The sequence below is a fragment of the Anomaloglossus baeobatrachus genome, chromosome 9 (assembly GCF_048569485.1).
Source record: "Anomaloglossus baeobatrachus isolate aAnoBae1 chromosome 9, aAnoBae1.hap1, whole genome shotgun sequence".
In the NCBI taxonomy this organism is placed as follows: Eukaryota; Metazoa; Chordata; class Amphibia; order Anura; family Aromobatidae; genus Anomaloglossus; species Anomaloglossus baeobatrachus.
Genome location: NC_134361.1, coordinates 25,853,287 through 25,867,500, shown reverse-complemented (window position 1 = coordinate 25,867,500; position 14,214 = coordinate 25,853,287). Strand labels below are relative to the sequence as shown.

Here is a 14,214-nt window from a genome sequence, read left to right as displayed (position 1 = left end):
TTTTCTAAGGGCATATCAAATATATAATATAAAAATAATACAAATGAGGACCAATATATATTTGTATTTGGTGAGCATTTCTTCTTCATTCTCAAAAACATAACATACTATCATATTATAAAGGATAAGAAAAAAAAAAACATTTTTTTTATAGGATGTAGGTCAATGAGATTGTGGAGAAAACTGTTCACCAGCGACTCAACAAATGACCCAAAGACTCAAGATTTTTAAAGTGGAGGATTTTTTTATGGGTGACAAAAAAAACCAAGAACACAAAAAATAATACCTGCATCAATATCAATGACAAAATAAGTAAATAAATAAATAAATAAAACAAGAACACAAGAAATAATACCTGCATGGAATAGGAATGTCAAAATAAAAAAATAAAACAAGAACAAAATAAATAATCACTCCATGAATAGTAATGACAAAATTAAAAATAACTTAAGGAAATACATATTTGTATGTCATAATGTATTATTATTATTATTATTATTATTAGTAGTAGTAGTAGTAGTAGTAGTAGTAGTAGTAAATGTAATCTTTTATAGTAAGATTTTTTTTGAGAAATGTCTGAAGTTTTAGATAGACAAAAAGACTGACGGCACCCCCAAAATGCAGTGTGAACAGGTGCAAAACAGAATATGACATATAATAACAAAAAGGACAGTTGCACTCTGAAATACTAAATCATGCAAACAATGAATATAGATATCCATTACTGCTTAAGGAAATCTTGGAAAAAATGAGATATTTAGCACAAAAATGGCCATTTCTATATCTGCCCAGTAACCACGTCAAGGCATATCTCATATACTGGCAACCTACACTGAACTGAAGCCTCTCTCTGGGTTACAAACCTCCATGTGTATAGGCATGTAGGAACCTGCTACTAGAGAATAAAATCACTTGTGGCCAATGGGGGAGGGGTGCACAGTCATAAGGCATGACCCTTCTGCATAAATATCAATCAGAAAGCTAAAATCCCAAAGGAAATACATATTTTTATGCCATTATTTGTTATTATTAAATTTCATCCTTTATAGTAAGATTTTTTTGAGAAATGACTGAAATTTTAGATAGACAAAAGACTGACGGCACTCCCAAAATGCAGTCTGAACAGGTCCAAAACTGAACATGACCTATAATAACAAAAAGGACAATTGCACTGTTGAAATGCTAAATCATGCAATCAATGAATATAGACATGCATTACTGCTTAAGGAAATCTAGGAAAAATTGAGATATTTAGCATACAAAAATGGCCATTTCTAAATCTGCCCAGTAGCCACGTCAAGGCATATCTCATATACTGGCAACCTACACTGAACTGAAGCTTCTCTCTGGGTTACAAACCTCCATGTGTATGGGCGTGTAGGAACCTGCTTTTGTTTTGAAATTTTAGATAGTTTTAACGGTCAACATGTTCTCTTAAAATGCTGTTTCAGCCCCTCTTTAAAGCGTCATTAGATTGCATAATACAAACTGCATATATTATTGAGTTGATTTTTAGACCTGATAAGGCCGGTGTACTTGATTTGAAAATCCACATCTAACTAGAGGCAAAATCCTGAAATGAAAATTAGAATTGTGCGACTCCTGCTAAAATAGAACTCAAAACTGGAATATAAAATAAAAGGGAGTTTCAAAACGATTTGTGCAGTGGATCTTCAAAATACGTACACCAGCCTCATCAAGTCTTAATGATCTATTTAATAATGTAGTATGTATGGTGAAAACTGGTGAGAGCTGAATGAATCAGTAGCATTTTGCTGCTGCTCAATGAACACGATAGGTGGAAAGACCTGTTCACCATCATGTTCATAGTGACGAGACATTTTATTGAGCAGGAATGGCCTCATATTCTAGCAATTAGAGACCGTCCAAATAACTGGACCTAGAGGATAAGTAAAGAACGTTTTCTGGCTGTAAATGTGAACACCAAACACCCGGGGCGCACTAAAGAGTGGGAGACCAGATCCCATATTTGCACCTCAAGACCAAAAACCCTTCCAAAATGCACAATCCCACGAATCTGGAGGCTGCACGTCCTACCTGGCAGATGCTGCTGCTCTTATTCTTCCTCTGAATATTCTGGCACAATCTGTAACATATAATTAAGTGACTTATCAAAGCTACATTAATTATTTATGGCTTTCTAGATTCTCCAATTAGTGAAAGCCTCTTTCATGGAGACTCCCTGTAAACACAAAAACATGAAGTGAAACTGAAGCCTTCTTATGAGGAGCAAAAACTAATATGTTTTGTATAGATAGTACTTGTGTCTTCTTACGTAAGACGTTGAGCTCCTTTGGCACCAGTGCTTGGTGCACCTTCAACCTCTCCACCCGTGTGGATGCACGACTCATCGGATGGTCAGTTCTACAATGTGTCATATCAATTCCATCATTCCATAAGGAAATAGTTTATATGTTTGCCTGTAGGATCTCAAAGTTTTGGTAAATGGATCTGAAGAACCTCAATAGAGCAGTGACCTCCACCTTATAACAAGTTGAGCGTAAAATGGCCGGGGAGGTGTCATAGCAGATATTAAAACATTCTTCTTATCAGCAGCTGCTTGACACTTCCACATTTCTAACAATCTGGGTCATCATGGGTGAGGCTCGATCTCTCGATGACAAACTGATGGATTTCAAAATCCACCTCACATTCTTGGTCCCTGAGGATTAGTATAATGTAAATGTGAGAAAAAGAGAAAAAAAGTTTACAGTCTCCCATATAACTGCTTTTAAAGGGTCCTCATGGGTAAATAGAAATTCCAAGATGGCACACCCAGGATGAAGTGCAATGAAAAAAATGGTAAAGATCCAGCACCAGCTCCAAAAGCAGGTAAAAAAAACTAAAATTTATTCAAAAAAATCTTTAAAAAACAAACATTAAAAACTTATTTTCCATAAGAATGAATAGTCCTTAGGCATTTCAGACCCTAGTGGGTCCAGATGCACAGCCCTTAAGCATTTCAGACCCTAGTGGTCCAGATACATAGCCTTTATGCATTTCAGACCCTAGTGGTCCAGATGCAGAGCCCTTACATGTTTCAGACCCTAGTAAGTCTGGATGCATAGACCTTACGCGCTTGAGACTCTAGTAGGTCGGGATGCATAGCTCTAATGTGTTTCAGACCCTAGTGAGTCCGGATGCAAATCCCTTAAGCGTTTCAGACTCTAATATATCTGGATGCATACACCTTATGCGTTTTAGACCCTAGTGGGTTTCGATGAATAGCGCTTACATGTTTCAGACCCTAGTAGGTCCAGATGCATAGACCTTACGCATTTCAGATCCTAGCAGGTCCAGATGCATAGCCCTTACATGTTTCAGACCCTAGTGGGTCCGATGGCTTGCCCTTACGCGCTTCAGATACAAGTAGGTCTGTATGCATATACCTTACATGTTTCAGAACCTAGAAGGTCCGAATGCATAGCCCTTACGTGTTTCAGACCCTAGTGGGTCCGGATGCATAGCCCTTATGCGCTGCAGATCCTAGTGGGTTCCGATGCATAGCTCTTACGTGTTTCAGACCCTAATAGGTCCGGAAGCATAGCCCTTACGCGTTTCAGACCCTAGTGGGTCCAGATGTATAGCCCTAATACGTTTCAGATCCTAGTGGGTCCAGGTAAATAGCCCTTACGCGTCTTATACCTAGTGAGTCCAGACGCATAGCCCTTGCGCATTTCAGACTCTAGTGGGTCCTGATTCATAGCCCCTACACGTTTCACACCCTAGTGAGTCCAGATGCATAGCTCTTACGCATTTAAGACCCTAGTGGGTCCTTAATAGGTAATTAAGGACCCACTAGGGTCTGAAATATGTAAGAGTTATACATCTTAGGGAAAATAGTTTTTAAACGTGTGTTTTTAAAAGATGTTTTTTGAATAAATGTTAGTTTTCCAATCTGCTTTTGAAGCCGGATCTTTACCAATTTCTTCATAAAGCAAATGTGTCCTTTATTACTTTTCTACTTGAAACAACAAATCCTCAAATGATTGGGATTGGTCTGTCAGCAAAAGGGTTGAATAGATATGCACACAGCAATTTTTATTTTATTTATCCCATGAATTGAATTTTTGTCTAGATTTTTCTCACTTCAGTTCCCCAACTTAGACTATTTAGTGCTGATGTATAACACATAAATAATTTAATGTAACAAAATAGGTAAAAAACCAAGGGAGGAAGCATACTTTTACAAGGCACTGTAAGAAAAAAATACTCCAAGGGACATACCACATCCCTCTCACACCATTCTAGTGTCGTTTCGCGACTGCTTCTTAGAATCATAGAATTTTGGAATCATAGAATGGTAGAGTTGGAAGGGATCTCAAGGGCCATCGGGTCCAACCTCTTGCAAGTGAAGGCTTTCCTAACTCATCCCAGCTATATGTTTATCCAGTTTCCGCTTGAACATTTCCATTGCTGGAGAGCTCACTACCTCCTGTGGTCGCCTGTTCCACTCCCTGACTGCCCTCACTGTCAGAAAGTTTTTTCCTAATGTCTAATCTGAATCTCCTTCCTTTTAGTTTCATCCCATTGCTTTTAATACTTCCTTGTTCTAATGAGAATATGGTAATTCCCTCTGCACTGTTACTTCCTTTCAGATATTTGTAAACCGCTATTAAGTCTCCTCTCAGCCTTCTCTTTTTCAAACTAAAAATCCCTAGTTCTTTTAGCCGTTCTTCATATGACATGGTTTGCAGACCTTCTACCATCTTGGTTGCTTTTCTCTGGACTTGCTCTAATATATCGATGTCTTTCTTAAATTTGGGCGCCCAGAATTCATCATAATCATCATGATGATGAGATGACCCTCAGCATCATGAGATGAGATGACCCTGACAATGGAAATTAAATTTCCTGTTCACATTGAAGCGAATTACAAAATTTGAATGTTGGCAGATTTGTTCACAATTGAGATGAACAATTTTGACGATATCACAAATCAAAAAAATTAGATTTTGGAGAATTGGATTCTTTTGTAAAATTCAAGTAGAATTTGGTTGTCCTACAAGGAATACGCTCATCTCATCTGGCCACACAGAGGTTGTGATGGGACTTTTCAAGGGTTTTGCTGGCATTTGACAAGAGATCCTTGTGCCCCTCTTGCTCTTGGCTCCTGAGGTTCAGCATCATAGTTGTTTGCCATTTGTGAATTGTGACCTCTGTTACAGTGGCATCCCAGATGGCCACCTACTCAGTCTATCTCTTCATTCCTAGTCCATATCAATTTTATGACTCGAGTACAATTGCCATTTCTTCGAATCCCAATATTAAAGCAGCTTTGTAACAATGTACCTGGACAGGGTTAATCCACCCACCCACTACAGCAAGCACACCCCTTCTTCTAGGAATTAAGATCTAGGGAATTAAGATTGACCCCAAACCAACAGTCAATTATTGCATTTCATAGCGATTTTCACTTTTTGATGCCAAATTTTAGTCCAGCTTAATACAAGTACACACAACTTTTCCCCACTTTTTAGATTTGTTGCAACCTACTGCTCTGTGGCCTTCCTTCTATTAGTCTTGCACCCCTACAATCTATTCTAAACTATGCTGCTCGACTAATCCACCTGTCCCCCCACTGCTCCTCGAACTCTCCTCTCTGCCAATCCCTTCACTGGCTTCCCATTGCCCAACAACTCCAGTTCAAAACTGTAACCCTAACCTACAAACCCATGCTGAACCTGTCTCCTACCTACATCTGTGACCTAGTCTCCCAGTACTTACCTGCACGTAACCTTCTATCCTCCAAAGATCTCCTTCGCTACTTCCCTCTCATCTCCTCTTCCCACCATCGCATCCAAGATTTCTCCTGTGCTTCCCCTATACTCTGGAATGCTCTGCCACAACATATCAAACTCTTGCCTACCTTGACAAGCTTCAAAAGGAACCTGAAGACTCACCTCTTCCGACAAGCCTACAACCAAATTCCATATTCAAAGAATTCTTGAGAGTAAAAAGTTCTATAGAAAGGTTCATAATTAGATTGATTGCTGAAAGTTTGATATTTTAGTTCTATGGTGGAATACAAGAAACATTTTCTCTGGAAATCTCTACATATACGTTTAGTGGCAAATCCTGACACCATGTGAACTCAATTTGGATCTATCAAAAACTATCGCACAAAACACAACTGTAATGCAAGGAAGGCCAGTGCCCAACAGTGAAAAAAGTCACGTGTTCTGTGCCACAAGTGGGAGACCCCTGATTATTTTCAGCACCATATAGGAGTGTATGGACATCATAAAGGAGGGACCCCCCTCTACTGCTGTAAATAGTGACTTAACGGTCCTGCTTATTACATACAGTAAGTGTTTATATACTTGAGCATCATGTACTACATAATGCAGGACACATTGCTTATACAGAGTGCCGCCCTATGAATGATCTAAAGGATTCCAAATGATATTTTGTGGTGCCATCAGCAGAAAATGACACTTAAGGCCATCTTTAGTTACAAAAGTGGAAAGTAGGTAACAACAAGTTACATAATACAGAGAAGAATATGTAACATATGTGAAAATAATATTTTTAAAGCTCAATTCTACTGTCTTCTATTAAATTACTATTTCAGCTCTAACCGTTTGTGAAGCGCAAACAGATACTGGGACTACAGGAACTACAACAGGAAAATCTACTACTAAACCTCTGAATACCACAACAGTAACAAAACCTGCAGCTACAAATATGACTGCAACTACAACTCCAAATTTAGTACAAACAACTACTGCACCTCCCACCACAACTGCACCTCCCACCACAACTGCAGCTCCAACCACAACTGCACTTCCCACCACAACTGCAGCTCCAATCACAACTGCACCTCCCACCACAACTGCAGCTCCAACCACAACTGCAGCTCCAACCACAACTGCAGCTCCCACCACAACTGCAGCTCCAACCACAACTGCACCTCCCACCACAACTGCAGCTCCAACCCCAACTGCACCTCCCACAACTGCAGCTCCAACCACAACTGCAGCTCCAACCACAACCGCACCTCCCACCACAAGTGCAGCTCCAACAACAACTGCACCTCCCACCACAACTGCACCTCCCACCACAACTGCAGCTCCCACCACAACTGAACCTCCCACTACTACTGAACCTCCCACTACAACTGCACCTCCCACTACAACTGCACCTCCAACCACAACTGCAGCTACAACCACAACTGCACCTCTCACCGTAACTGCAGCTCCAACCACAACTGCAGCTCCAACCACAACTGCAGCTCCAACCACAACTGCAGCTCCAACCACAACTGCAGCTCCAAACACAACTGCAGCTTCAACCACAACTGCACCTCCCACAACTGCAGCTCATACCACAACTGCACCTCCCACGACAACTGCAGCTGCAACCACAACTGCAGCTCCAACCACAACTGCACCTCCCACCACAACTGCAGCTCCAACCACAACTGCAGCTCCAACCACAACTGCAGCTCCCACCACAACTGCACTTCCCACCACAACTGCACCTCCCACCACAACTGCAGCTCCCACCACAACTGCAGCTCCCACCACAACTGAACCTCCAGCTACTACTGCACCTCCCACTACAACTGCACCTCCCACTACAACTGCACCTCCAACCACAACTGCAGCTCTAACCACAACTGCACCTCCCACCACAACTGCAGCTTCAACCACAACTGCAGTTCCAAAAACAACTGCAGCTCCAACCACAACTGCACCTCCCACCACAACTGCAGCTCCAACCACAACTGCAGCTCCCACCACAACTGCAGCTCCCACAACTGCACCTTCCACCACAACTGCACCTCCCACGACAACTGCAGCTTCAACCACAACTGCAGCTTCAACCACAACTGCACCTCCCACCACAACTGCAGCTCCAACCACAACTGCACCTCCCACCACAACTGCAGCTCCAACCACAACTGCACCTCCCACCACAACTGCATCTCCAACCACAACTGCAGCTCCCACAACTGCACCTCCCACCACAACTGCACCTCCCACGACAACTGCAGCTTCAATCACAACTGCACCTCCCACCACAACTGCAGCTTCAACCACAACTGCAGCTCCAACCACAACTGCAGCTCCAACCACAACTGCACCTTCCACCACAACTGCACTTCCCACCACAACTGCAGCTCCCACCACAACTGCACCTCCCACCACAACTGCAGCTTCAACCACAACTGCAGCTCCAACCACAACCGCAGCTCCAACCACAACTGCAGCTCCAACCACAACTGCACCTCCCACCACAACTGCAGCTCCAACCACAACTGCACCTCCCACCACAACTGCAGCTCCAACCACAACTGCAGCTCCAACCACAACTGCAGCTCCCACCACAACTGCAGCTCCCACCGCAACTGCACCTCCCACCACAACTGCACCTCCCACTACAACTGCTCCTCCCACTACATCTGCACCTCCCACTACAACTGCACCTCCCACAACTGCTGCTCCCACTACAACTGCACCTCCCACTACAACTGCTCCTCCCACCACAAGTGCACCTCCCACTACAACTGCTTCTCCCACCACAACTGCACCTCCCACTACAACTACACCTCCAACAACTGCTCCTCCCACTACAACTGCACCTCCCACTACAACAGCACCTCCCACTACAACTGCACCTCCCACTACAACTGCACCTCCCACTACAACAGCACCTCGCACTACTACTGCACCTCCCACTACTACTGCACCTCCCACTACAACTGTACCTCCCACTACAACTGCACCTCCTACTACAACTGCACCACTCACTACAACTGCACCTCCTACTACAACTGCACCTCCCACTACAACTGCACCTCCCACTACAATTGCACCTCCCACTACAACTGCTCCTCCCACTACAACTGCACCTCCCACCACAACTGCAGCTCCCACTACAACTGCACCTCCCACTACTACTGCACCTCCCACTACAACTGCACCTGCTACTACAACTGGACCTCCCACTAAACCTGCACCTCCCACTACAACTGCTGCTCCCACTACAACTGCACCTCCCACTACAACTGCACCTCCCACAACAACTGCACCTCCCACTACAACTGCACCTCCTACTACAACTGCTCCTCCCACTACAACTGCACCACTTACTACTACTGCACCTGCCACAACTGCACCTCCCACCACAACTGCACCTCTTACCACAACTGAACCTCCAACTACAACTGCACCTCCTACTACAACTGCACCTCCCACTACAACTGCACCTCCCACTACAACTGCATCTCCCACTACAACTGCACCTTCCACTTCAACTGCACCTCCCACTACTACTGTACCTCCCACTACAACTGCTCCTGCCACTACAACTGCACCTCCCACAACAACTGCTCCTCCCACTACAACTGAACCACCTACTACTACTGCACCTCCCACAACAGCACCTCTCACAACTGCACCTCTTACCACAACTGCACCTCCCTCTACAACTGCACCTCCCACTACAACTGCACCTCCCACTACAACTGCTCCTCCCACTACAACTGCACCTCTTACTACAACTGCACCTCCCACTACAACTGCTCCTCCCACTACAACTGCACCCCTTACTACAACTGAAACTCCCACTACAACTGCACCTCCCACTACAACTGCACCTCTCACTACAACTGCACCTCCGACTACAACTGCACCTCCCACTACAACTGCAGCTTCCACCACAACTGCTGCTCCCACTACAACTGCACCTTCCACTACTACTGCACCTCCTACTGCAACTGCACCTCCTACTACAACTGCACCTCTCACTACAACTGCTCCTCCCACTACAACTGCACCGCCTTCTACAACTGCTCCTCCCACTACAACTGCTCCGCCCACTACAACTGCACCTCCTACTACAACTGCACCTCTTACTACAACTGCACCTCCCACTACAACTGCAGCTTCTACCACAACTGCTGCTCCCACTACAACTGCACCTTCCACTACTACTGCACCTCCTACTGCAACTGCACCTCCTACTACAACTGCACCTCTCACTACAACTGCTCCTCCAATTACAACTGCACCTCCTTCTACAACTGCTCCTCCCACTACAACTGCTCCGCCCACTACAACTGCACCTCCTAATACAACTGCACCTCCTACTACAACCGCACCTCCCACTACAATTGCACCTCCCACTACAACTGCTCCTCCCACTACAACTGCACCTCCCACCACAACTGGACCTCTCACTACAACTGCACCTCCCACCACAACTGCTGCTCCCACTACAACTGCACCTCCCACTACAACTGCAATTCCCACAACAACTGCACCACCCACTACAACTGCACCTCCCACTACAACTGCTGCTCCTCCCACTACAACTGTACCACCTACTACTACTGCACCTGCCACAACTGCACCTCCCACCACAACTGCACCTCTTACCACAACTGCACCTCCTACTACAACTGCACCTCCTATTACAACTGCACCTCCTACTACAACTGCACCTCCCACTACAACTGCACCTCCCACTACAACTGCACCTCCCACTACAACTGCACCTCCCACTACAACTGCACCTTCCACTACAACTGCACCTCCCACAACAACTGCTCCTGCCACTACAACTGCACGTCCGACCACAACTGCTCCTCCCACTACAACTGCACCACCTACTACTACTGCACCTCCCACAACAGCACCTCCCACCACAACTGCACCTCTTAATACAACTGCACCTCCCACTACAACTGCTCCTCCCACTACTACACCCCTTACTACAACTGCACCTCCCACTACAACTGCACTTCCCACTACAACTGCACCTCTCACTACAACTGCACCTCCTACTACAACTGCACCTCCCACTACAACTGCACCTCCCACCACAACTGCTGCTCCCACTACAACTGCACCTCCCACTACTACTGCACCTCCTACTACAACTGCACCTCCTACTACAACTGCACCTCCCACTACAACTGCTCCGCCCACTACAACTGCACCTCCCACTACAACTGCACCACTTACTACAACGGCTCCTCCCACTACAACTGCACCACCAATTACAACTGCACCTCCCACTACAACAGCACCTCCAACTACTACTGCACCTCCCACTACAACTGCACCTCCCACCACAACTGCACCTCCCACTACAGCTGCACCTCCCACTACAACTGCACCTCCCACTACATTTGCACCTGCCACTACAACTGCAACTTCCACCACAACTGCTCCTCCCACTACAACTGCACCTCCCACTACTACTGCACCTCCTACTACAACTACACCTCCCACTACAACTGCACCTCCCACCACAACTGCTGCTCCCACTACTACTGCACCTCCCACTACTACTGCACCTCCTACTACAATTGCACCTCCTACTACAACTGCACCTTCTACTACAACTGCACCTCCCACTACAACTGCTCCGCCCACTACAACTGCACCACTTACTACAACTGCTCCTCCCACTACAACTGCACCACCAATTACAACTGCACCTCCCACTACAACAGCACCTCCAACTACTACTGCACCTCCCACTACAACTGCACCACTTACTACAACTGCTACTCCCACTACAACTGCACCACCTACTACTACACCTCCCACAACAGCACCTCCTACCACAACTGCACCTGTTACCACAACTTCACCTCCTACTACAACTGCACCTCCTACTACAACTGCAGCTCCCACTACAACTGCACCTCCCACTAGAACTGCTCCTCCCACTACAACTGCACCTCCCACTACAACTGCTCCTCCCACTACAACTGCACCCCTTACTACAACTGCACCTCCCACTACAACTGCACCTCCCACTACAACTGCACCTCTCACTACAACTGCACCTCCTACTACAACTGCACCTCCCATTACAACTGCACCTCCCACCACAACTGCTGCTCCCACTACAACTGCACCTCCCACTACTACTGCACCTCCTACTACAACTGCACCTCCTACTACAACTGCACCTCCTACTACAACTGCACCTCCTACTACAACTGCTCTTCCCACTACAACTGCACCTCCAACTACAACTGCACAACTTACTACAACTGCTCCTCCCACTACAACTGCACCACCAATTACAACTGCACCTCCCACTACAACATCACCTCCAACTACTACTGCACCTCTCACTACAACTGCACCTCCCACTACAACTGCACCTCCCACTACAACTGCACCTCCCACCACAACTGCACCTCCCACTACAGCTGCACCTCCCACTACAACTGCACCACCTACTACAACTGTACCTCCAACTACTATTGCACCTCTCATTACAACTGCACCTCCTACTACAACTGCACCTCCTACCACAACTGTACCTCCTACTACAACTGCACCTCCCACTACAACTGCACCTCCTACTACAACTGCTCCTCTCACTACAACTGCTCCGCCCACTACAACTGCACCTCCCACTACAATTGCACCACCTACTACATCTGTACCTCCAACTACTACTGCACCTCTCACTACAACTGCACCTCCCACTACAACAGTACTTCCCACTACAACTGCATCTCTCACTACAACTGCACCTCCCACTGCAACTGCACCTCCTACTACAACTGCTCCTCCCACTACAACTGCTCCGCCCACTACAACTGCACCTCCTACTACAACTGCACCACCTACTACATCTGTACTTCCAAATACTACTGCACCTCTCACTACAACTGCACCTCCCACTACAACAGTACCTCCAACTTCAACTGCACCTCTCACTACAACTGCTCCTTCCACAACTGCACCACCTACTACAACTGCTCCTCCCACTACAACGGCACCACCAACTACAACTGCACCTCCCACTACAACTGCACCACCTACTACTACTGCACCTCCCACTACAACTGCTAATCCCACTACAACTGCACCTCTTACCACAACTGCACCTCTTACCACAACTGCACCTCCTACTACAACTGCACCTCCTACTCCAACTGCACCTCCCACTACAACTGCACCTCCCACAACTGCTCCTCCCACTACAACTGCACCTCCTACTACAACTGCACCTCCCACTACAACTGCACCTCTCACTACAACTGCACCACCTACTACTACTGTAACTGCCACAACTGCACCTCTTACCACAACAGCACCTCCTACTACAACTGCACCTCCTACTACAACTGCACCTCCCACTACAACTGCACCTCCCACTACAACTGCATCTCCCACTACAACTGCACCTCCCACTACAACTGCATCTCCCACTACAACTGCTCCTGCCACTACAACTGCTCCTCCCACCACAACTGCTCCTCCCACTACAACTGCACCACCTACTACTACTGCACCTCCCACAACAGCACCTCCCACCACAACTGCACCTCTTACCACAACTTCACCTCCTACTACAACTGCACCTCCCACTACAACTGCACCTCCCACTACAACTGCTCCTCCCACTACAACTGCACCTCTTACTACAACTGCACCTCCCACTACAACTGCTCCTCCCACTACAACTGCACCCCTTACTACAACTGCACCTCCCACTACAACTGCACCTCTCACTACAACTGCACCTCTCACTACAACTGCACCTCCTACTACAACTGCACCTCCTACTACAACTGCACCTCACACTACAACTGCACCTCCCACTACAACTGCACCTCCCACTACAAGTGCACCATTTACTACAACTGCTCCTCCCACTACAACAGCACCTCCAACTACTAATGCACCTCCCACAACAACTGCACCTCCCACTACAGCTGCACCTCCCACTACAACTGCACCACCTACTACAACTGTACCTCCAACTACAACTGCACCTCTCATTACAACTGCACCTCCCACTATAACTGTATCTCCAACTACAACTGCACCTCCTACTACAACTGTACTGCCAACTACTACTGCACCTCTCACTACAACTGCACCTCCCACTACAACAGTACCTCCCACTACAACTCCATCTCTCACTACAACTGGTCCTTTCACTACAACTGCACCACCTACTACAACTTTACCGTCAACTACTACTGCACCTCTCATTACAACTGCACCTCCCACTACAACTGCACCTCCCACTACAACTGCACCTCCTACTACAACTGCAACTCCCACTACAACTGCACCTCCTACCACAACTGCATCTCCCACTACACCTGCTCCTCTCACTACAACTGCACCTCTTACTACAGCTGCACCTCCTACTACAACAGCACCACCAACTACAACTGCACCACCTACTACAACTGCACCTCCC

At 46.4% G+C, this 14,214-nt stretch overlaps 1 protein-coding gene across 1 annotated transcript in view; it reads left to right on the top strand.

Annotated features, from left to right (window-relative positions):
* The first annotated feature begins 2,616 nt into the window (after positions 1–2,616).
* Positions 2,617–14,214, top strand: part of LOC142251748 (uncharacterized) — a 21,065-nt gene continuing 9,467 nt past the window's right edge. The window contains exons 1-3 of the mRNA XM_075324798.1: positions 2,617–2,693; positions 8,517–8,971; positions 13,283–13,634. Of these exons, the coding sequence (XP_075180913.1) occupies positions 2,617–2,693; positions 8,517–8,971; positions 13,283–13,634 (884 nt within the window). The remainder of the gene's footprint in view (positions 2,694–8,516; positions 8,972–13,282; positions 13,635–14,214) is intronic.